Below are 25,374 nucleotides of genomic sequence, written 5' to 3'. Positions count from 1 at the left end.
AAATAAAGTTCTTAATTATATCATACCTAACAAAGGTATGCTTCTTATAATTTCTACTCAGAACTAGCAGTATACATTTTGCACAATTACCTTATTGTGATCATTCTCTCGCCATTCTTATCTTTTTGTTTATCCACATCAATATGGGCACCAGTAACATCCTGTATTGCAGTGATGTTGCATCCACCTCTTCCCATTATCCTGGACACCACTGAGGCTGGAACAGACAATTTCTTTGACCTATAATATGAAGAATACACATGAGCTTATGAAATTAAATGTCTCTTTATTAAAAAAGATGTCTTAGTAAGTATGTTCATGGACATTTTGTAGAATAACATTTCTTAAATGCTAAAGAGGAAATTATTAAAAGTTTTTATTTTAGAAACTGATCTCTTGTAATATTGAATTGAATTTAGTAAAGTTAAAAATTACATTGCCTCTGCAGTTTCAGAGAACCTAATTTTAAAAATTACACTGCCACTGAAAACAAAAATTATATTTAAATCACTCACAATATAAGCATTCAAATCTGCCCAAAATATTACACATCAATTAAACTGCAATGACCCTGTTAAAATAACGAATACCATATTATTAAAATCCACACAGAATAACTATGCTAGCATATTCATTTTAAACCAGTATCAACAGCTCATACTTAGCAATAAAAAATAAAGCCTCAGGTCAATGATGAGCTGACATGTATTCTGAATCTAAAGTTGATTATTAGTACTTTAGTTCTAGAATTACTGAGACATGAGAAAGAAAAAAAGCAAGAGAAAGCCTTTACATTTGAACTACATAAAAAGCAACTGAGGTTATCCAAAAAAGCCAAAATTTCTTGTGTCATATAAAATATGCATGCAAAATTTACATACTGCTTCTAATTTTGCTTTAGCATATTCTGGATTTAGTGTGGCAATGCAGTTTAAAATAATAACCACATTCAAATTATTCATTAATTAACGAGGTAGCCATCTCACATGAGAAAGGGAAAATATATGAAAGCTAAAAAGATGGAACTAATTCTATTTACCTTCGTACAACTTCTTTCCACCCTTCTTCTCTTTTCTGACCCCTTTTAGGGCTAGTGAGATTCAGCTTTATGTTTGGAGAGCTTAATGGCAATGACACTGTCTTGTAGCTGGTTGACAAGGAATTAGGAGTCACTTCACCTTCAAGTCTAAGAAGAGACAAATAGCAAGTACAATAAAAGATAAGTTTTAAGATAGAAACTCAAGAGACTATTGCTTTATAGCCAGAGTTATGCTGAAATATTCGTATTAAACTTTGGCACATCAAATAATCAATGAGTCAGAAAAACAGAAATAGAGCAAAGAACCCATCATTTATTTTAGTATTAAAATGGATTCAGATGCCAAAAATTAGACTATAATCAATAAAAATGACATAGTTAGATAAAATCAAAGCATGCAAATATTTTCAACTTCAGACTATGAATCCTATAAAAATTTCTAATAATCTCATTTCCTAACTAGCAAATGATAAAGAGGACATGGGTGAATTTCAGTTTTGAATATTGAAGACAGATAATGTGGTAGACTTCAATTGTTTAACACAACTTGTACTTGGATTAATATACTTCAAATTATTGTGCCAGGCATGAAGAAGGAAAGATGCAGGTAGAGTTAACAAATCAGAAAAATTTACCGTGTCTGAGTTCTGGAAGTAGCAGTACTTGTCTTTTCTTCTTGGGAATGAAGGAGCAGTGAGGGGTATTTAGAGGAATTCACATCCATCACAAAATTTAACTCTTGGCTTTTACCACCACTGCTACTCTCACTGTTGCAGTCTGTGCTGTCCAAGTTATCTGAATCACTATTCCCACCTGCACCACCACCTCTAGGTTCTCCATTTATTTTATTTTTATCTGCCTTTTGTTGGGCTAAAGACATATGTTGTTCTGGTAAAATTAAATGTGCTGTAGGAGGGGTTTCTTTTGTTTTGTTCTTCTTATTTTTCCGATTGGTGCTGGGAGTTGTCACCACATTGGCCCTTTTTTTCCCAAACACATTTGTGAATGTTGCAGATGTTGCAGAGATTCCAATCGTAGTGGTGGTGGTTGCACTAGGAGGTTCTATGGGAACTTCTTGCTCCACTGAAATTGTTAAAAAGAATAAAAATCATACTAAGTCACAGATCTCAAAACAAATTCTGACAGAATATATTCGATAATTCATAATAATTCAGTGTTTTACATCATATTTTCCTTTCACCAGTATTCACTAAGAAATAAAGAAATCTTTTTTTTTTTTGAGACGGAGTCTTGCTCTGTCGCCCAGGCTAGAATGCAGTGGTGCGATATTGGCTCACTGCAACCTCTGCCTCCTGGGTAGCTGGGACTACAGGCATGTGCCACCATGCCCGGCTAATTTTTGTACTTTTAGTAGAGACAGGGTTTCACCATGTTGGCCAGGCTGATCTCAAACTCCTGACCTCATGATCCACCCGCCTCGGCCTCCCAAAGTGCTGGGATTACAGGCGTGAGCCACTGCGCCCAGCTGAAATAAAGAAATCTTTTACTGTGGCCAGGTGCAGTGGCTCATGCCTGTAATTTCAGCACTGTGGGAGGCCAAGGTAGGTGGATTGATTACTTGAGCTCAGGAGTTCAAGATCTCCTGGGCAACATGGCGAAATCTTGTCTCTACAAAAAATAAAAAAATTAGCTGGGGATGGTGGTGCATACCTGTGGTCCCCGCTACTTGGGAGGCTGGGGTGGGCGGATCACCTGAACCTGGGGGGCAGAGGTTGCAGTGAGCTGAGATTGCACCACTGCACTCCAGCCTGGGTGGCAGAGGGAGACCTCATCTCAAAAAAACACACACAAAAAATCTTTGCTCTTGTTAGCCTAATAAATATTTACTATTATTTGTTGTTAGAACAAATATAAAATATTATATTTTCTTATCTAAGGTGGTATAGGACACACATACTAGCAACATTCTTAATATTCTTTTTTTTCTTTTTATTTTTTTTTTGAGACAGAGTTTTGCTCCTGTCACCCAGGCTGGAGTGCAATGGCGTGAACTCTGCTCACCACCTCCGCCTCCCAGGTTCAAGCAATTCTCCTGCGTCAGCCTCCTGAGTAGGTGGGATTATAGGCATGTGCCACCACGCCTGTAATCCCAGGCTAATTTTGTATTTTTTTTTTTTTTTTTTTAAGTAGAGACGGGGTTTCACCATATTGGTCAGGCTGGTCTCAAACTCCTGACCTCGTGATCCGCTCTCGGCCTCCCAAAGTGCTGGGATTACAGGTGTGAGCCATTGCACCCGGCCCAATATTCTTAATATTCTTAATTCTAGTCTCATGAACCCAAACCACAATATAGTTTGAATTTAGGACATGTTTCAAATAGTATTTTAGAATTAGAATCCAAGTAGAACAAAATTATTTGCCTACTACAAGCACTGCCAGACAGTACAATAAATAACTCTTTGAGAGTACTAAACCCATCTCTACTGACATTTCAGGCCTCTATATCCTTGAGCCTGAATCTCAGCTAAAAGTAAACTGAGAAACTTTACTTCTAATCAGGAGAGGAAGAGTTAGAGAAGAATCTCAAAAAAAGGTGGCAAACTTCTTACTGTATTGCTTTTAGTATATATGCAGTGTTTTACAAGGTGACTTAAATTACAACTGAATTTATTCAAATTATGCGCTTGTTTTCCCTCTTGTTTCTCTGCATTAATTTACAATGCAAAACACTTACAAATATTTACTATAAAAGTCATTGTCCATTTCAGATTAATAAAGTAATCAAATGTTTAATTAGAGTTAACTAGAGCAAAGAGCACTCAAAATGAAGTTGATAAACAAAGGAGAATTTTATCGTTAATTCAGATGGTTTGTTTCTCACCATCTTCATCATTCTCCTCTTCATCTTCATCCTCTGGTAGTTCCAAATTCTCCTTAGGTTTGTTTTCTTCATCTTCTTCCTGTTTCCTTTTCTGTTCCTCTTTTTTCTTTTTTCTCTTTTCTTTTCTTTTTTCTCTTTTAGCAGCAAGAGCCTGCTTTCTGCTCTCTTCTCTTGACTGGAAATAAAGCAGGTATATAATTTTACCAATAAGGCAGTAATGTAAAATAAAGAATGAAATGATATTTTTATGATACACAGGGATTTCCATGGATGTTACTCTCAAAACACATTTATAAATGCCAACAAGAAAAAATAAACTGGACACCATCAAAATTAAAAACTTTTGTACTTCAAAGGAATCATCAAGAAAGTAAAAAATCAGCTGGGTGTGGTGGCTCACACCTGTAATCCCAGCACTTTGAAAGGCCGAGGTCGGTGGATCACCTGAGGTCAGGAGTTCAAGACTAATGTAGCCAACATGGCGAAACCTCATCTCTACTAAAAATACAAAAATTAGCTGGGTGTGGTGGCACGGACTTGCAGTCTCAGCTACTCGAGAGGCTGAGGCAGGACAATCACTTGAACCTGGGAGGCAGAGGTTGCAATGAGCCGAGATCATGGCACCGCACTCCAGCCTGGGTGACAGAGTGAGACTGTCTCAAAAAAAAAAAAAAAAAGTAAACAGTCAACCTATAAAATGGGAAAAATATTTTTGCAAATCATACAACTGGTAAGGGACTTGTATCTATAATATATAAAAAAATCTTACAACTCACAAATGAAAAGACAGTCCATTTAAAAAACAGATTATGAAAACATCAAGTTATATGCAGGCTGGGCATGGTGGCTCACGCCTGTAATACAAGCACTTTGGGAGACTGAGGAGGAAAGATTGCTTGTGCCCAGGAGTTTGAGCCCAGGAGCTTGAGACCAGCCTGGGCAATATAGCAAGATCCCATCTCTGTAAAAAAATAAGAAAATTAGCCAGGCATGGTGACCTATGCCTGTAGTCCCAGTTACTTGGGAGGCAGGAGGATTGCATGTGCCCAGGAGTTTGAGGCTCTAGTGAGCTATAATCATGCCACTGCACTCAGCCTTGGCAACAGAGTAAAACCCTGTCTCTTAAAAAAAAAAAAAAAAGGAAAAAGAAAAAAATTAATTAAAAAAAAACCAAGTTATACATTTTAAATATACACAAATTTTTATTTGTCAAATATACCTCAATAAAGCTATTTTTTAAAAATAGAAAAAGGATCTGAATAGACATTTCTCCAAAGAAAATATACAAATGACCAATAAGCACAGAGAAAGATACATGTTCAATATCATTAGCCATCAGGGAAAATCAAATCCAAGTCACAAGATATCCACTTCACACCCACTAGGATGGCTACAATCAGAAAGACAGATAATAATATTGGTGAGGATGTGGAGAAATTGAAACCTTCATACACTGCAGGTAGGAATGTAAAATGGTACAGCCACTTTGGAAAACAATCTGGCACTCCTTCAATCCTTCAAATAGTTAAACACAGAACTAGCATATGATTTAGTAATTCCATCCATAGGTACATGCTCCAGAGAAATAAAAACATTTTCATACAAAAACTGTATACTTATTTATAATTGCATTATTAAAAGAAAAAAACATCATGATCAAGTAGAGTTATTCTAGGAATGCAAGAGATAGCTTAACATGAAAATATTTTGTTGATAATTAAAGAGAAAAAGTATGATTACTGAGAGATGCTAAAATTTTGATAGCAAATTTTAGTTTAAAAAAACGTAGTAAGCTAAAGAGAGAAGAAAAGGTTGCTTACAATCATTGAGCATTATTTATAATTGCCAAGAAGTGGAAGCAACCCAATGACCATTAACTGATAAACAGATAAACAAAATGTGGTCTGTCTACAGAATAGAATTGTTTTTGTATTTGGCAATAAAAAGAAATAAAGTACTGATTTTGGCTATAACATGGATGAATTTTGAAAACATTTCACTAAGTGAAAAAGCCAGTCACAAAAGACCAAATATTGTATGATTTCATTTATGTGAAAAGTCCATAATTGACAAATCTATAGAGACAGAAAGTAGATTAGCAGTTACCTAGGACACAGGGATTGCAGCGGGGGAATGGGAATATGATAGCTATGGAGTGCAGGGTTTCTTTTTATGACAGTCATAATGTTCCAAAATTGTACTGATAAATGTACAATTCTGTGAATATACTAAACACCGCTGAATTACGTAACTTTATTTATTTTATTTTGAGACAGAGTCTCGCTCTGTCACCCAGGCTGGAGTGCAGTGGCATGATGTTGGCTTACTGCAGCCTCTGCCTGTCGGGTTCCTGCAATTCTCCTGCCTCAGCCTCCCAGGTAGCTGGGATTACAGGCGTGTGCCACCATGCCTGACTAATTTTTGTACTTTTAGTAGAGAAGGGGTTTTACCATGTTAGCCAGGCTGGTCTCGAACTCCTGACCTCAGGTGATCTGCCCACTTCAGCCTCCAAAAGTGCTAGGATTACAGGCATGAGCCACTGTGCCCAACTGTGAATTATGTAACTTTACATGGGTAAATTGTATGGCTTGTGGAGTGAATTTCACTAATGCTATTTTAAAAAAACATTTATGTGGCATCTATTTATGTGCCTAAAATGCAGCTATCATGATCTTTACAAAAGACTGATAAATTTCACTGAAAAAATCCTGACAAGAAGCTATTACAAAAATGATTCTTTCCTATTTATAGAATTTATTTTAATTTATTTTTTTAAGTAGAGACAGGGTCCCACTATGTTGCCCAGGCTGGTCTTGAACTGCTGGTCTCAAGTGATCCTCCTGCCTCAGCCTCCCAAAGTGCTGGGATTACAGGCATGAGCCACCACACGGGCCCAGCCTGTATTTCTTTTTCTGTGAATTGCCTATTCACATGATCATTTTTTATTATGGATAAGTTATCTTTTTTTCTCCTCAATGATTGTAAGCAAACTTTTCTTCTCTCTTTAGCTTACGAAGTTTTTTTAAACCAAAATTTGCTGTCAAAATTTTAGCATCTCTCAATAATCATACTTTTTCTCTTCCTTTAATTATCAACAAAATATTTTTATGTTAAGCTATCTCTTGCATTCCTAGAATAACTCTACTTGATCATGACGTTTTTTCTTTTAATATAATTTCCAAACTCAGTATCAACACTCTCATTTTCCAGGTAAGCAGACTGAGCCTCAGAAAGGCAATATTTTAGTTTGTTTGTTTTAATTTTTCCATTACAACACACATCCTAGGATACTGGATAGTCTTTTTTTTTTTTTATACTTTAAGTTTTAGGGTACATGTGCACAATGTGCAGTTAGTTACATATGTATACATGTGCCATGCTGGTGCACTGCACCCACTAACTCGTCATCTAGCATTGGGTATATCTCCCAATGCTATCCCTCCCCCCTCCCCCAACCCCACAACAGTCCCCAGAGTGTGATGTTCCCCCTCCTGTGTCCATGTGTTCTAATTGTTCAATTCCCACCTATGAGTGAGAATATGCGGTGTTTGGTTTTTTGTTCTTGCAATAGTTTACTGAGAATGATGATTTCCAATTTTATCCATGTCCCCACAAAGGACATGAACTCATCATTTTTTATGGCTGCATAGTATTCCATGGTGTATATGTGCCACATTTTCTTAATCCAGTCTATCATTGTTGGACATTTGGGTTGGTTCCAAGTCTTTGCTATTGTGAATAATGCCGCAATAAACATACGTGTGCATGTGTCTTTATAGTAGCATGATTTATAGTCCTTTGGGTATATACCCAGTAATGGGATTGCTGAGTCAAATGGTATTTCTAGTTCTAGATCCCTGAGGAATCGCCACACTGACTTCCACAATGGTTGAACTAGTTTAGAGTCCCACCAACAGTGTAAAAGTGTTCCTATTTCTCCACATCCTCTCCAGCACCTGTTGTTTCCTGACTTTTTAATGATCGCCATTCTAACTGGTGTGAGATGGTATCTCATTGTGGTTTTGATTTGCGTTTCTCTGATGGCCAGTGATGGTGAGCATTTTTTCATGTGTTTTTTGGCTGCATAAATGTCTTCTTTTGAGAAGTGTCTGTTCATGTCCTTTGCCCACTTTTTGATGGGGTTGTTTGTTTTTTTCTTGTAAATTTGTTTGAGTTCATTGTAGATTCTGGATATTAGCCCTTTGTCAGATGAGTAGGTTGCGAAAATTTTCTCCCATTTTGTAGGTTGCCTGTTCACTCTGATGGTAGTTTCTTTTGCTGTGCAGAAGCTCTTTAGTTTAATTAGATCCCATTTGTCAATTTTGGCTTTTGTTGCCATTGCTTTTGGTGTTTTAGACATGAAGTCCTTGCCCATGCCTATGTCCTGAATGGTAATGCCTAGGTTTTCTTCTAGGGTTTTTATGGTTTTAGGTCTAACGTTTAAGTCTTTAATCCATCTTGAATTGACTTTTATATAAGGTGTAAGGAAGGGATCCAGTTTCAGCTTTCTACATATGGCTAGCCAGTTTTCCCAGCACCATTTATTAAATAGGGAATCCTTTCCCCATTGCTTGTTTTTCTCAGGTTTGTCAAAGATCAGATAGTTGTAGACATGCGGCGTTATTTCTGAGGGCTCTGTTCTGTTCCATTGATCTATATCTCTGTTTTGGTACCAGTACCATGCTGTTTGGTTACTGTAGCCTTGTAGTATAGTTTGAAGTCAGGTAGTGTGATGCCTCCAGCTTTGTTCTTTTGGCTTAGGATTGACTTGGCAATGTGGGCTCTTTTTTGGTTCCATATGAACTTTAAAGTAGTTTTTTCCAATTCTGTGAAGAAAGTCATTGGTAGCTTGATGGGGATGGCATTGAATCTGTAAATTACCTTGGGCAGTATGGCCATTTTCACGATACTGATTCTTCCTACCCATGAGCATGGAATGTTCTTCCATTTGTTTGTATCCTCTTTTATTTCATTGAGCAGTGGTTTGTAGTTCTCCTTGAAGAGGTCCTTCACATCCCTTGTAAGTTGGATTCCTAGGTATTTTATTCTCTTTGAAGCAATTGTGAATGGGAGTTCACTCATGATTTGGCTCTCTGTTGTTGGTGTATAAGAATGCTTGTGATTTTTGTACATTGATTTTGTATCCTGAAACTTTGCTGAAGGTGCTTATCAGCTTAAGGAGATTTTGGGCTGAGACAATGGGGTTTTCTAGATATACAATCATGTCGTCTGCAAACAGGGACAATTTGACTTCCTCTTTTCCTAATTGAATACCCTTTATTTCCTTCTCCTGCCTAATTGCCCTGGCCAGAACTTCTAACTCTATGTTGAATAAGAGTGGTGAGAGAGGGCATCCCTGTCTTGTGCCAGTTTTCAAAGGGAATGCTTCCAGTTTTTGCCCATTCAGTATGATATTGGCTGTGGGGTTGTCATAGATAGCTCTTATTTTGAGATACGTCCCATCAATACCTAATTTATTGAGTTTTTAGCATGAAGCGTTGTTGAATTTTGTCAAAGGCCTTTTCTGCATCTATTGAGATAATCATGTGGTTTTGTCTTTGGTTCTGTTTATATGCTGGATTACTTTTATTGATTTGCGTATATTGAACCAGCCTTGCATCCCAGAGATGAAGCCCACTTGATCATGGTGGATAAGCTTTTTGATGTGCTGCTGGATTCGGTTTGCCAGTATTTTATTGAGGATTTTTGCATCAATGTTCATCAAGGATATTGGTCTAAAATTCTCTTTTTTGGTTGTGTCTCTGCCCGGCTTTGGTATCAGGATGATGCTGGCCTCATAAAATGAGTTAGGGAGGATTCCCTCTTTTTCTATTGATTGGAATAGTTTCAGAAGGAATGGTACCAGTTCCTCCTTGTACCCCTGGTAGAATTCGGCTGTGAATCCATCTGGTCCTGGACTCTTTTTGGTTGGTAAGCTATTGCTTATTGCCACAATTTCAGCTCCTGTTCTTGGTCTATTCAGAGATTCAACTTCTTCCTGGTTTAGTCTTGGGAGAGTGTATGTGTCGAGGAATTTATCTATTTCTTCTAGATTTCTAGTTTATTTGCGTAGAGGTGTTTGTAGTATTCTCTGATGGTAGTTTGTATTTCTGTGGGATCAGTGGTGAGATCCCCTTTATCATTTTTTATTGCGTCTATTTGATTCTTCTCTCTTTTTTTCTTTATTAGTCTTGCTAGTGGTCTATCAATTTTGTTGATCCTTTCAAAAAACCAGCTCCTGGATTCATTAATTTTTTGAAGGGTTTTTTTGTGTCTCTATTTCCTTCAGTTCTGCTCTGATTTTAGTTATTTCTTGCCTTCTGCTAGCTTTTGAATGTGTTTGCTCTTGCTTTTCTAGTTCTTTTAATTGTGATGTTAGGGTGTCAATTTTGGATCTTTCCTGCTTTCTCTTGTGGAAATTTAGTGCTATGAATTTCCCTCTACACACTGCTTTGAATGCGTCCCAGAGATTCTGGTATGTTGTGTCCTTGTTCTCGTTGGTTTCAAAGAACATCTTTATTTCTGCCTTCATTTCGTTATGTACCCAGTAGTCATTCAGGAGCAGGTTGTTCAGTTTCCATGTAGTTGAGCGGTTTTGAGTGAGATTCTTAATCCTGAGTTCTAGTTTGATTGCACTGTGGTCTGAGAGATAGTTTGTTATAATTTCTGTTCTTTTACATTTGCTGAGGAGAGCTTTACTTCCAAGTATGTGGTCAATTTTGGAATGGGTGTGGTGTGGTGCTGAAAAAAATATATATGCTGTTGATTTGGGGTGGAGGGTTCTGTAGATGTCTATTAGGTCTGCTTGGTGCAGAGCTGAGTTCAATTCCTGGGTATCCTTGCTGACTTTCTGTCTCGTTGATGTGTCTAATGTTGACAGTGGGGTGTTAAAGTCTCCCATTATTAATGTGTGGGAGTCTAAGTCTCTTTGTAGGTCACTCAGGACTTGCTTTATGAATCTGGGTGCTCCTGTATTGGGTGCATATATATTTAGGATAGTTAGCTCTTCTTGCTGAATTGATCCCTTTACCATTATGTAATGGCCTTCTTTGTCTCTTTTGATCTTTGTTGGTTTAAAGCCTGTTTTATCAGAGGCTAGGATTGCAACCCCTGCCTTTTTTTGTTTTCCATTTGCTTGGTAGGTCTTACTCCATCCTTTTATTTTGAGCCTATGTGTGTCTCTGCAAGTGAGATGGGTTTCCTGAATACAGCACACTGATGGGTCTTGACTCTTTATCCAATTTGCCAGTCTGTGTCTTTTAATTGGAGCATTTAATCCGTTTACATTTAAAGTTAATATTGTTATGTGTGAATTTGATCCTGTCATTATGATGTTAGCTGGTTATTTTGCTCGTCAGTTGATGCAGTTTCTTCCTAGTCTCGATGGTCTTTACATTTTGGCATGATTTTGCAGCGGCTGGTACCAGTTGTTCCTTTCCATGTTTAGCGCTTCCTTCAGGAGCTCTTTTAGGGCAGGCCTGGTGGTGACAAAATCTCTCAGCATTTGCTTCTCTGTAAAGTATTTTATTTCTCCTTCACTTACGAAGCTTAGTTTGGCTGGATATGAAATTCTGAATTTCATTAAGAATGTTGAATATTGGCCCCCACTCTCTTCTGGCTTGTAGAGTTTCTGCCGAGAGATCTGCTGTTAGTCTGATGGGCTTCCCTTTGAGGGTAACCCGACCTTTCTCTCTGGCTGCCCTTAACATTTTTTCCTTCATTTCAACTTTGGTGAATCTGACAATTATGTGTCTTGGAGTCGCTCTTCTCGAGGAGTAACTTTGTGGCATTCTCTGTATTTCCTGAATCGGAATGTTGGCCTGCCTTGCTAGATTGGGGAAGTTCTCCTGGATAATAACCTGCAGAGTGTTTTCCAACTTGGTTCCATTCTCCCCGTCACTTTCAGGTACACCAATCAGACGTAGATTTGGTCTTTTCACATAGTCCCATATTTCTTGGAGGCTTTGCTCGTTTCTTTTTATTCTTTTTTGTCTAAACTTCCCTTCTCGCTTCATTTCATTCATTTCATCTTCCATCGCTGATACCCTTTCTTCCAGTTGATCGCATCGGCTCCTGAGGCTTCTGCATTCTTCACGTAGTTCTCGAGCCTTGGTTTTCAGCTCCATCAGCTCCTTTAAGCACTTCTCTGTATTGGTTATTCTAGTTATACAATCTTCTAAATTTTTTTCAAAGTTTTCAACTTCTTTGCCTTTGGTTTGAATTTCCTCCCGTAGCTCAGAGTAATTTGATCGTCTGAGGCCTTCTTCTCTCAGCTCGTCAAAGTCATTCTCCGTCCAGCTTTGTTCCGTTGCTGGTGAGGAACTGTGTTCCTTTGGAGGAGAGGTGCTCTGCTTTTTAGAGTTTCCAGTTTTTGTGCTCTGTTTTTTCCCCATCTTTGTGGTTTTATCTACTTTTGGTCTTTGATGATGGTGATGTACAGTTGGGTTTTTGGTGTGGATGTCCTTTCTGTTTGTTAGTTTTCCTTCTAACAGACAGGACCCTCAGCTGCAGGTCTGTTGAAGTACCCGGCCGTGTGAGGTGTCAGTCTGCCCCTGCTGGGGGGTGCCCCCCAGTTAGGCTGCTCAGGGGTCAGGGGTCAGGGACCCACTTGAGGAGGCAGTCTGCCCGTTCTCAGATCTCCAGCTGCGTGCTGGGAGAACCACTGCTCTCTTCAAAGCTCAGATGGAAATGCAGAATTCACCCGTCTTCTGCGTCGCTCACGCTGGGAGCTGTAGACCGGAGCTGCTCCTATTCGGCCATCTTGGCTCCTCCCGTCTTTTTTCTGGATAGTCTTTAATTGGGAATCTAATAAACCACTTGTAACCCAGATCTTAACAATAAACAAATGATTTCCAATGCTTTACTAAATTTCTTCACAGACCAATGTTAAAACCACTTAGGCAGTAATGATGTCATTTGGTAAAATGGGATCTTTTTTTGGGGGGGGGGACAGAATCTAGCTCTGTCACCCAGGCTAGAGTGTAGTGGCATGATCTCAGCTCACTGCAACTTCTGCCTCCTGGGTTCAAACAATTCTCCTGCCTCAGCCTCCTAAGTAGCTGGGGCTACAGGCATGCGCTACCACACCCAGCTAATATTTGTATTTTTATCAGAGATGGGGTTTCTCCATGTCGGCCAGGCTGGTCTCAAACTCTTAACCTCAGGTGATCCACCTGCCTCGGCCTCCCAAAGTGCTGGGATTACAGGCATGAGCTACTGCGCCCAGACAGGACCTTTTTTTTTTTTGAGACAGGGTCTTGCTCTGTCACCCAGGCTGGAGTGCAGTGGCATAATCATAGCTCATTGCAGCCTCAACCTCCCAGGCCCAAGAGATCCTCTCGCCTCAGCCTCCTGAGTAGCTGGGACTACAGGTGTGCACCACCATGCCCGGTGAATTTTTTAAACTTTTAGTAGAGGCAAGGTCTCACTAGGTTGCCCAGCCTGGTCTCGAACTCCTGAGCTCAAGCCATCCTCTAGCCTAGGCCTCCCAAAATGCTGGGATTACAGGTGTGAGCTACCGCACCCAGCCGTAAATTGGGATCTTGCTCAAAATCTAGTCCTTCCCTTATATTTGGGCTCAAAATATATTTTTTTGAATGACAGGTCAGAATAAAAAATTGATGGTGGTTCAAGAATCTATTACCTATTTCCTTTGAATCATATATTGTTAAGAATATTGGTCACATATAGGCGACAAGTTTATTCTAGCAGATTTTTTTTGTCTGAGATGGGGTCTCACTCTGTCACCCAGGCTAGAGTGCAGTAGCACAATCACAGGTCACTGCAACCTCTGCCTCCTGGGCTCAGGCCATCCTCCCACCTCACCCTCCCAAGTTGCTGGGACTACAGGCACCTGCCACCATGCCTGGCTGATTTTTTGTTTTTTGTAGAGATGGGGTTTTGCCATGTTGCCCAGGCTGGTCTCAAACTCTGGGGCTCAAGCAGTCCACCCTCCTCAGCCTCCCAAAGTGCTGGGATTACAGGCATGAGCCATGACATCTGGCAATTCCTTTTTTTTTTTTTAAATAGAGAGAGAGTCTCGATCTGTTGCCTAGGCTGGACTGCAGTGTGTAATTATGGCTCACTGGAGCCTCGACCTCCTGGACTCAAGTGATCCTTCCACTTCAGCCTCCTGAATAGCTAGGATTGCAGGCATGTACCACCATGCCCAACTGTTTTTTAAATTTTTTTTTGTAGAGATGGGGTCTCACTCTGTCACCCAGGCTAGAGTGCAGTGGCACAATCACAGCTCACTGCAACCTCTGCCTCCTGGGCTCAGGCCATCCTCTCTATGTTGACCAAACTGATCTCAAACTCCTAGGCTCAGCCTCCCAAAGTGCTGGGATTACAGGTGTGAGCCACCACGCCCACCCTCAATAATTTCTTTCTTTTTTTTTTTTTTTTGAGACAGTCTCGCTCTGTCAGCCAGGCTGGAGTGCAGTGGCACGATCTCGACTCACTGCAACCTCTGCCTCCCGGGCTCAAGCAATTCTCCTGCCTCAGCCTCCCGAGTAGCTGGGATTACAGGGGTGTGCCACCACGCCTGGCTAATTTTTGTATTTTCAGTAGAGACAGGATTTCACCTTGTTAGCAAGGCTGGTCTTGAACTCCTGACCTCAGGTAATCCACCCGCCTTGGCCTCCCGAAGTGCTGGGATTATAGGCGTGAGCCACCGTGCCCGGCCCCCACCCTCAATAATTTCTAAAAAGGAAAATTATTTTTCCCACTCACCTTTTCCAGATCAAGTTCCTTTAAAAGAATACTCGCATTCTTATTTGCTTCTGCAGCTTGCTGGTCTTTAGCCTTCACAATGGTTTCGACACATTGATGACATTTTTTCAACAGTTCCTACAGCAGGAAATAGAATTATGTAAATATATAATGAAAGAGGCCAAATAAAACTTAAGCTGATGAGCACATTAAAGTCCAGAGGTTAAAGCTCAAACTGAAAAGTCACTAAACCAAATTAAGTTATCCTTTGAGTCCAGTCACGTATCAATCTTTCACAAAAATAAGACACCATTTCCCTAAAAACCTGCATGTCCTTAGGAAGCCTTCTCATTAGGCTAGTGGTTTAGTACCTTAGTGTAGTCACTGTGACTATGGTCCACAGTAGAAATCTCAAAATAGTTTATCAAAAGTATTATACCCCTCTATTTTGCAAATGGAGAAACAAAAGCATAAAGAGATCAGGTGACCAACCTTTCAGAATATAAAAAGAACAAGTTCCTAACTGCACACTTTGGCATATCATTCCACAAAGAACAAAAATGTGCTTCAGTAGCATATTAAACTTACCTTATCTGTAATTGTTGCTATGTATCTCATGCATTCTATATCAGAAGGGAACTGATTTACTTCCTTTACCAAATATTGAACAACTTTTACATGACCCTATAAGAAGTACAACAATCTTAGACAAGGTAGCATGAAAAGAAAAATTATTATTCTTAAGAATAAAAGAAAGTAAAACAAAAGAATTACAAAGGAATCCCTTGATTTTGCATATATGCCTACCAATTTAAGAATAAAAAGGCAAATACTTCCAAATAGAATATTAAGCTTAAAATTAAAATTATAAAAATAAGATCAGCGTTCAGCTTATAAAAAGAAAAGCATAAAAGACAAGAATGTATGCTCAGGAATCGACGGTGGACTAGACATTTCTCCTGAATTTAATCCCACTGAAAGTAGAAAAAGCTTTTGTAGAAAAACAGTATCTCCTAGAATAAATCTATTAAACAAACATTGGTGATGTAAAATGAAACTCAGTGTAAAAGGGAAATGAGTCCTAAAATAAATAATTTTTTTTAAAATTTCAAAGTCTTACTTTGCCTCTACTTCACTAACTAAACAAGGTGGACTATCACAACTTTCTGAGCCTTAGGACTTGAATCTAAATAAAACACTTTCTAAATGCCATTATCAAGGGTTGAAAGATCTGTAATCAATTCTAAGCATATCTTTTTTTTTTTTTTTTTTTTGAGATGGGAGTCTCGCTGTTGTTGCCCCGGCTGGAGTGCCATGGCACGCTCTTGTCTCACTGCAACCTCCGCCTCCCGGGTTCTAGCAACTCTCCTGCCTCAGCCTCTGGAGTAGCTGAGATTACAGGCGCCTACCATCACGCCTGGCTAATTTTTGTATTTTTAGTAGAGACGGGGATTTACCATGTTGGCCAGGCTGGTCTTGAACTCCTGACCTCAGGTGATCCACCTGACTCGGCCTCTCAAAGTGCTGGGATTATGGGCGTGAGCCACCGCACCCGGCCAGCATATCTATTTTAATGTAACCAAGCTTGCATAGTTTCCCTTCCTACCAAGGTTCTAAAACATCCTTAAGAATTAGTGTGATGGAGATACAAATCAGAGAAATGCTTGCCTCTGGGGCAGGGAAGTGACTAAAAGTGGGCAAGAGGGAACCTTCTAGGGTTACAGAAATAATTTATATGTTTATGGGGTATGGGTTACATGTATGTATGTATACGTTTATCAAAACTAAACCACGTACCTTAAGATTCATGCATTTCACTATATGTAAATTGCACTTTGCTAAACAACTGGGTATATAAACAGTGCTGAAAAAGATGGTCATGACTCTTGTCCTCATGGACCTACCAGTCTAGTTGGCGAGACAGGCATTAAAATGGTAAGTACATGTTTGAAGATATAATTACAAATTGGGATAAGGAAAATCAAAACTCAACTATAAAAGAGAAACAGAGGGACCTTTTTCAGATTTGGTGTTAGGGAAATACTCTTTGAGAACTGACATGTAAAATTGGAGCTAACAGATGAGTAGAGAGGTGAGCTAGGTGAACAGCAAGGGAAAACATTTCAGGAAAAGAAAACCAGTGAGCAAAGGCCCTGAGGCAGTTGAAAATTTAGTGCATTCTAGGCCAGTAACTAGAAAACATAGTGAGCAAAAGGGGATAGTAGCATAAATGATTTGTCTGGGGAGGTTGACATGAAGCTTATTATGCAGGTCTTTACATGCCCTACTAAGTAGTTTATAGTTTGGGAAGCTATACCAATGGGAAGGCTTTTAAAAATACAGCAGATAAGTGAACTTTAATATATATGAGAGGCCGGGCATGAACTTTAATATATATGAGAGGCATGGCTCACGCCCATATCTCAGCACTTTGGCAGGCAGAGGTGGGAGAATCGCTGAGCCCAGGAGTTTAAGACCAGCCTGGGCAACATAGCAAGACCTCGTCTCTACAAAAAGTAAAAATAAAAAAAATCTGAGCATGGTAGTGACACCTGTGGTCCCAGCTACTCAGGAGGCTGAGGCGGGAGGATCACTTGAGCCTGGGAGGTTGAGGCTATAGTGAGCTATGATCATGCCACTGCACTCCAGCCTGGTTGACAGACTGAGACCGTTTCATACACATACACACACACACACACACACACACACACACACACACACACGCACACAGAAGATACAGTAAGTTTTTATGAAAGTCTACTCCTTTTTGTTCCTCTTTAGGCACAAAAAAATCCATCTGCATATAATAGTTTTTCTTAAATCTTCTGTTTCATGAACAATATATCACAAATAGTCAAGACACCAAGTGATTTAACAACCAAGTTGCTTATAGTGAACTACCACATAGCTCTTAGATTTGGCCACAAAAGAATGGAAAGATAAGGTCGGGAGCCTGTAATCCCAGCACTTTGGGAGGCTGAGGCGGGCAGATCACAAAGTCAGGAGTTTGAGACCAGCCTGACCAACGTGGTGACACCCCATCTCTACTAAAAATACAAAAATTAGCCGGGTGTGGTGACGCATGCCTGTAATCCCAGCTACTCAAGAGGCTGAGGCAGGAGAATCGCTTGAACCTGGGAGGCAGAGGTTGCAGTGAGCCGCGATCATGCCACTGCATTCTAGCCTATGTGACAGAGTAAGACTCCGTCTCAAAAAAAAAAAAAAAAAAAAAAGAATGGAAATATAGCAGTGATTTTTCTATGGAAATATACTCAATTCTCCAAGATAAACTTATCTTTCTCACATGGTTTTAACTTAGAATTGGCTTAAAATTGACCTTTCTTCCCCCATATCAAATTACCTTGCGAAATGCTGACATAAGAGGTGTGATTTTCCGGTTATCTGCTGCATCTACATCAGCACCTGCTTGCACTAGCAACTGCACAACATCAAAATGACCTCCATTGGATGCCAGCCAAAGTGGCGTATTTCCCTTTTTGTTACGAACATCAATGTGGGCTCCCCTGTAAACAAGGCATATTAATAGTTTGTTTCCTGTAAGAAGAGGCTGGCTTTTTCTAGTTTTCTCTATCTTCTTCTTTTACAAAGTAACTTGCAAATAATCTTTTCTTAACAATATCAATAAAGTAAAACAATGTTATTAACTTTAAAAGCTCTGAAAAGTGAAAATGACCATGAGAAGTTCTACATATAATAGAAAAGTACTCACCTATGAATCAGGAGTTCACAAAATTTGTAGTGACCTTTGTCTGCTGCTATTGTTAAAGCAGTATCTCTTGAGGAAGGCACAGGGGGAGCATTAACATCTGCTCCTTTATCAAGAAGAACTCTTCCAACCTCTGCATACCCTCCAGAAGCTGCTTCCATCAAGGGGGTAAGACCAGTCTGTTTAAACCAATAAATTATGCAACTAAGTTAGATTTCTTTTTTTAACTATTCCATAGACCAAAACTAAGCTACATAATTTCTTTAAAAAACTGAAGCAATTAACTTTTAAGACAATTCTAGTTCTGATTAGCTCTCATAAAAGAGCTAAGCAATATTTTGCCTTGAATTTTACTAAACAGCAGTAGAAATTGTTAGATTCAGACATGCTAGAATGAACTTAAAACATGTTATCTCATGCTAAAAACAATTCTGTAACTTCTATACTTTTATGAATTTACTCAGATAATTTCTTTGCATAATGAATAGAGATATTAAAAATAAGTAGATTAAAATCACTTTATAAATTTTTTGCATATGTGCCTTTGGTACATTAGTCTCCAACATTTTTTCAAAGGACATTTCCTACTGGTACTATCCAAAATAACACAGATTTCTCTAGGACTTTTAATGGATGAGTGGCACACAATGAATACTTGTAATAGAAAAAGACAAATTGAATGACAGGAAAGACTCATTTCTCTTTGTGTGGTAAAAAGCCAAGGAAAAACTACACTTCCTCATTACTTAGATTAAAAGGATGTAAATGTTGCGCTAAACTTTAAGAAGTAAAAGGAATTTCAGGGAAAAAGTACGAGATTTCCAGTCAAATCTTTCCAATTTCAAATGAGCACTAGATTCTCTGTTGACTAATTATTAAAAATTCTACCCAACCTACGTCTTTCCAGAGTTCTAAGAACCTTGCAGTTCTAAGCAAAGAAATTCAAGCCAATGACATACTAACTCCTATTTTCTTTTCTTTGTGTGTGTTTCCTGCATCTATGGAGATTATCTTATGACTTTTCTCCTTTATTCTTTCTTTTTTGTGGGGGCAGGGGGTGGGACGGAGTTTCTCTCTTGTTGCACGGGCTGGAGTGCAATGGCGTGATCTCTGCTCAGTGCAACCTCCACCTCCCAAGTTCCGGTGATTCTTCTGCCTCAGCCTCCTGAGTAGCTGGGATTAAAGGCGCCTGCCACCACGTCCAGCTAATTTTTTGTATTTTTAGTAGAGACGGGGGTTTCACCATATTGGTCAGGCTGGTCTCAAACTCCTGACCTCATGTGATCCACCTGCCTAGGCCTCCCAAAGTCCTGGGATTACAGGAGTGAGCCACCGCGCCCAGCCTCCACTAACTCCTATTTTCTTAATACCAAATAGTCATGAAACTGTCAAAATCTGCCATGGTCAAATTAGATGTTAGCTGCCCTAATTTTATAACTTGTGAATTAAATTTTTGCTTGGGATTTTTACAATGATAAGCACATGACTCATTAAAGGAGTTCTTTAAAAGTCTACAGTGTAAGAGTTAATACAAAATAATCTTACTACATTCAAAAGTTGTAAGCTGCAGTATTAATAGAAAGCTACTCAAGGCTGAGGTTGGGAAAAGTACTAATTCTGTTTTCTTCATTGTCCTTAATAAAAGTCATGATGGTGACAGTATGTCACTCACTACTATACAGCATAATCCCTCAACTCTGCATTGGTATCAGTTTTAATTTATGATAATTTAAAATATTATATTCAATTTGCATTAAAATGCCATGTTCTTTCTACAGAAATGTATCTGAAATAGTTGACAAGTAAAAAATGCTTACCTTTGCCCTATGTTCAACATTGGCTTTTCGGTCCAGAAGCAAACTCACTACTTCTGCTCGGCCCTGGAAACAGGCCAGGGTGAGAGCCGTGTTCCGATTGGTCTCTATCTGGGCATTAATGTCTGAACCCATATCGAGCAGCAATTTTACTGCAGGAACATGTCCATTCATTGCAGCCAACATCAGGGGAGAAATACCTAGTTTACTCCCAGTCCTAAAGGGGGAAACGTGCTTAGAAAATTAAAATAATATGTTGCCTATTATTTTAGAAAAGCATTAAAGATGAAAAGGTTTCACTAAAAAGAGAGGTTTCTAACATCAATGAATAGATTTTACTTGTTTTGACCAATAATAAAGAATAAGAAAATGTCACAATTTAAAACATAATTTCCGGCCGGACATGGTGGCTCATGCCTGTAATCCCAGCACTTTGGGAGGCCAAGGAGGGCAGATCACCTGAGGTCGGGAGTTTGAGACCAGCCTGACCAACATGGAGAAACCCCATCTCTACTAAAAATACAAAATTAGCTGGGTGTGGTGGCACATGCCTGTAATCCCAGCTACCTGGGAGGCTGAGGCATAAGAATCGCTTGAACCCCGGAGGCAGAGTTCGCGGTAAGCCAAGATCGCGCCATTGCATTCCAGCCTGGGCAACAAGAGCGAAATTCCATCTCAAAAAATAAATAACTTAAAAAATAAAATGTAATTCCTATTTAGGGATTATAAATTTCCAACTATATATAACAAAATACTGTTTCTGAGATCAGAGGAGATTGGGCACGTTTAGGGTGGTAGGCCATAGAACAAAATACTTTTTGAAATGAGACCTCTTTATAAGCAGCCACATTACTGAAATAAGCTGAGATTACTTATAAACAAACACATTATAGGTATAATCGTTGGCTTTGCAACTTTAGTACTATCTTAATTTAAAATGTATCTGTCTAAACGTTAAGAGGTAGACATTTAACTCCAAAGTAGTAACTTACTAAACATGAACAATAAAATGAACAGGCAATACCTTGAATTAATTTCTGCCCCAGCATTAAGCAGAATCTTAATGATATTAACATATCCTCCAGACGCAGCTAGACTCAGTGGTGTATAATCAGATACGTTCCTATGTTCTTTATTTGCACCTCGAGCCAGCAGCAAGTCTACCACCTACAAAGTAAAATATGGATAGAGAAGAGAGTTTACACCAAGGGCTCAACTTATAATGAAGGAAACACAAAGAAACAGGACTTATAACTTCCTTATCTAAATATCTGATATTTTAATTACATTTCATTAGACCCTAAATATTGAAATATCAACACTAGAGAAATGGATTCAATTTCAGGAATTCAGAGTTTTGAAATCCCAATTATACTGCAATAACAAGATGTTACCCTTTCTATTTGCCATTTATTGGGCAATAAATTTGCATTTCATATGTGTTAGAATTGTGATTCATTCAATCCGAATAAATGTAAGGATTAAGATAATTTTTATTTGGCTTTAAGGGCAAGAAACAGATTTTTTAAAAGGGGATTTATGGCCAGGCATGGTGGCTCATGCCTATAATCCCAGCACTTTGGGAGGCCAAGGCAGGAGGATCCCTTGAGGCCAGGAGTTCAAGGCCAGCTTGGGCAACATAATGAGACCTCATCTCCACCCTCCTGTTCCCTCCACAACCCCCCGCCAAAAAAAAAGGGCATTTACATTCCAATAAAAGTTAACAGAAGTACCCATTCCTCAGAAAGTATACGGAACATGTTAAAATACGTGCAGGGCCAGGCATGCTGGCCCATAACTATAATCCCTGTACTTTGGGAGGCCTAGGAGAGAGGATTGCTTGAGGCCAGGAGTTTGAAACCGGCCAGGGCAACATTACATGACCCCATCTCTACAAAACAGCCCTAGCTACTTGGGAGGCTGAGGATTGCTTGAGCCCCAGAGTTCAAGGTTATAGCGAGCTGTAATTGCACCACTGTACTCTAGCCTGGGAGACAGAGCAAGACCCTGCCTCAGAAAAATAAACTCACAAAATACATGCAAATTTTATTCATGTAGCTAAAATACGAATCATATGCATATTTTAAAATACAAGCAAAATATTTACAAAATGAAAATTAACATTAACACACCTCCTGACGTCCACCAGAACATGCCAATGAAAGCGGAGTATCCTTAGTTCGTTCAGACTGTGCTTCTATATCTCCACCTTTATCCAAAAGGATTTCAACAACTCCAACATGCCCTGCTGTTGCTGCCAGGATTAGTGGTGTGAAACCTAAATCAGAAAATGAAAATCTTAAACAAATTTATGTTTTTTATTTTATTTTAAAGCCACTGTTTACAATTCTCTAGTATTTTAGCAAAATAAATCCTTCAGGGCAGACACTGATAATGAGTTAACATAAAACTGCTCTAAACCCTAATTTGTTAGTGACAAAAAACCCATAAACACCTAATTAAAAAACTAAGTCAGTAAAAATTATTAAAGTTTATACTTAAAATGAACTTTGATGCCTCTGTATGAACTACCTTTGGATTAACAAAGGCAACCACAACTTGCTCTATTTCACTAATGATCTACAGTCTAATTTTTGAATGTTTTGAGAATTATTTGGTTCCGCAGAATAATGAATCCAGATATTCCTAACTGAAATATGCTTATCCATCTTATCACTGAGATAGTCTAGGAACTATTTATCAATAATAAAAAAGTTAATTATTTTCTGATGTAACTACACTTGGATTTTATTTCTGACTGATATTTACCTTTTTTGTCTCTGTGTTCAATTTTGGCATCCCGTGCAATGAGCACAGATACAAGTTCTTCATGACCACCTGCACAAGCTAGTGTTAATGCTGTGTCATGATTGCTCTCAGTCTAGGAGAAGAAAAAAATAAGTAAATTTTTTTTAACAGAAGTTATCAATTTAAGAGCAAATAATATTTCTTTTCACAATAAATGCAGAATAATTTTCCTTTCCAAAGAAGATCAGAATGTGCAAAATAAGTTTAAATAAAGCAATCTACTCACATGTGCATCAATGTCAACTGAAGGATACACAGGAGGCATCGATTGGGAAGCCACATTGCTTGTAGTCTGCGAACAGGATTCAGGTGTAAGACACTCTGTGGTCTGAGAAGAACTGTTGGAACCAGTGGGCACTCTGGTACTCACAGCTGAAAAACAATATTCATATTGCTAAATTCCACTTAAAAGAGTAAGGTTATTTGTACATAGAAAAACACAAAAACAGAAATTTCCATAGCAGTAATATATAGTAATAGCAAAATCACAAGCTTTGGAATCAGACAGACCTACATTTAAATATTAGTTCCAACACTGACTTTCTGATCTTGGGCAAGTAATTTAACTTCTCTGAGCTTCAATTTTCCCTATATGTAGAATGGGGAAAATAATGGTACCTGACTTGGAAGGTTATTGGAAAGACCACGTGAGGCAATGCAGATAAAATACTTAACATAGCACCTGATATTTAGTGCACATACATTAAATAGTAGCTTTTTACATTGTCAACAGGGAGGAAAAAAAATTTCCAAAAATAAAAGTAAATAAAAGGAATTCTAGATTTTAGTTTGTAAAAAAGTCAATTAGATAAAAATATCCTATGTACAATTCAAAAAAAGGGGCCTGGGCGCAGTGGCCCACGCCTGTAATCCCAGCACTTTGGGAGGCCGAGGCGGGTGAATCACCTGAGGTCAGGAGTTTGAGACCAGCCTGGCCAACATGGTGAAACCCCATCTCTACTAAAAAAAACAGAAAGTTAGCCAGGTGTGGTGGTACATGCCTGTAATCCCAGCTACTTGGGAGGCTGAGGAAGAAGAACTGCTTGAACCCAGGAGGTGGAGGCTGCAGTGAGCTGAGATCACGCCACTGCCCTCCAGCCTGGGTGACAGAGCTAGACTCCATCTAAAAAAAGGGGGGGGGGAGGGGGAGGGAGACAAGTTCAAGTATTTCTCACATAAATAGCAGGAAGTATGTGTTTTCTAAATTCAATATTTATTTTGAAACTTTGTTAAAAAATCAGTATCTGAAAGTCCAACTATTTTTAAAATGAACATTGAAGTTCTATTTGAGATCTCAAAATGTGGTTTGAAAACTGAGTTAAGTCCAGGAGCGATGGCTCACGCCTATAATCCTGGCACTTTGGGAGGCTGAGGTGGGCAGATCACCTCAGGTCAGGAGGGTTGGGAGTTCAGGACCAGCCTGGCTACCATGGCAAAACCCCGTCTCTACTAAAAACACAAAGTTAGCTGGGAGTGGTGGAACGCGCCTGTAAGCCCAGCTACTCGGGAGGCTGAGCCAGGAGAATCGCTTTAACCTGGGAGGTGGAGGTTGCAGTGAGCTAGGATCGCATCACTGCACTCCAGCATGGGCAACAGAGTGAGACTCCATATCAAAAAAAAAAAAAAAAAAGAAAGAAAACTGAGTTAAAAGAAATTATGTATTTTATATCTCTGAAAATTTCTTATGTTTCTTAAGAGATGGAGTTTGACCACGGGGGGAAACAGGACCTATCTCAGGGATGTTGTGAGTAGTCTAAAAGATACTGTATATAAAGCATTTAACACAGTGTTTTTAGCAAACGGTGGGTGCTCAATAGATGTAACTATCAGATATTTTATAGGATTGTCAATACTATTATTCATTGTATTGAAAAATAAAAACATTATTCACTCAAGAAAGGAAAAACTCAGAAAAAAACATATAATCAGTAATAATACAGAAAAAAATCAACAAAGCATCAGTGATGGCAATAACCTTACATTTGCACCCAGATTAAAAGTCAGTCAAAAACACATAGGACTTAAAGAAAAATGTAAGCATTTTAAGTGTTGGAAAATATTTTCTCTCTAGAATTTTTGATATGACTAGATCCCATTCAAAGATACTATTCATAAGTGTGAATGACTCAGTTTAGTAGATTACTAGTTTAAATAAGTGAGCAAAGTTTAAGATGCCCAGATATATTTCTACATGAGCTACCCAGCTCATCCCCACCAACATATATAACCATCTTGGCAATACAAATTTCTCCAGCTTCTGTCATCACATAAATAACATAATTTAACTATTTAGTTACAAATAGGAATAATTATTACATATGTTTGTTTCACCTATAAGAATATGCAAAATGGAAACAAAGCCTTAAAATTTTTTGTCATTTTTTTCCTGGAAGAAGTGGCCAAGAAAAAAATAATAGTAATAATGAAAAATTGT

At 38.7% G+C, this 25,374-nt stretch overlaps 1 protein-coding gene and 1 non-coding gene across 29 annotated transcripts in view; one reads left to right on the top strand and one right to left on the bottom strand.

Annotated features, from left to right (window-relative positions):
- ANKHD1 (ankyrin repeat and KH domain containing 1) overlaps positions 1–25,374 on the bottom strand; it is a 145,558-nt gene that overhangs the window by 21,520 nt on the left and 98,664 nt on the right. For all 28 annotated transcript variants that reach the window (XM_014345050.4, XM_063604255.1, XM_003829179.6 and 25 more), the window contains 13 exons: positions 23,167–23,312; positions 22,902–23,013; positions 22,265–22,410; positions 21,157–21,299; positions 20,136–20,349; positions 18,322–18,497; positions 17,953–18,115; positions 15,180–15,275; positions 14,613–14,729; positions 3,882–4,056; positions 1,675–2,122; positions 1,040–1,186; positions 91–240 (listed from right to left, as the gene is read on the bottom strand). In XM_014345050.4, coding sequence (XP_014200536.1) covers positions 91–240; positions 1,040–1,186; positions 1,675–2,122; positions 3,882–4,056; positions 14,613–14,729; positions 15,180–15,275; positions 17,953–18,115; positions 18,322–18,497; positions 20,136–20,349; positions 21,157–21,299; positions 22,265–22,410; positions 22,902–23,013; positions 23,167–23,312 — 2,233 coding nt within the window. The remainder of the gene's footprint in view (positions 1–90; positions 241–1,039; positions 1,187–1,674; positions 2,123–3,881; positions 4,057–14,612; positions 14,730–15,179; positions 15,276–17,952; positions 18,116–18,321; positions 18,498–20,135; positions 20,350–21,156; positions 21,300–22,264; positions 22,411–22,901; positions 23,014–23,166; positions 23,313–25,374) is intronic.
- LOC112439963 (small nucleolar RNA SNORD45) lies at positions 686–762 on the top strand. Its single transcript, XR_003028181.1, has one exon. It is a non-coding gene; the product is annotated as a small nucleolar RNA SNORD45 (small nucleolar RNA).

Source organism: Pan paniscus, chromosome 4 (genome assembly GCF_029289425.2).
Source record: "Pan paniscus chromosome 4, NHGRI_mPanPan1-v2.0_pri, whole genome shotgun sequence".
Classification (NCBI taxonomy): Eukaryota; Metazoa; Chordata; class Mammalia; order Primates; family Hominidae; genus Pan; species Pan paniscus.
This window is presented reverse-complemented; position numbering and strand designations above follow the sequence as displayed.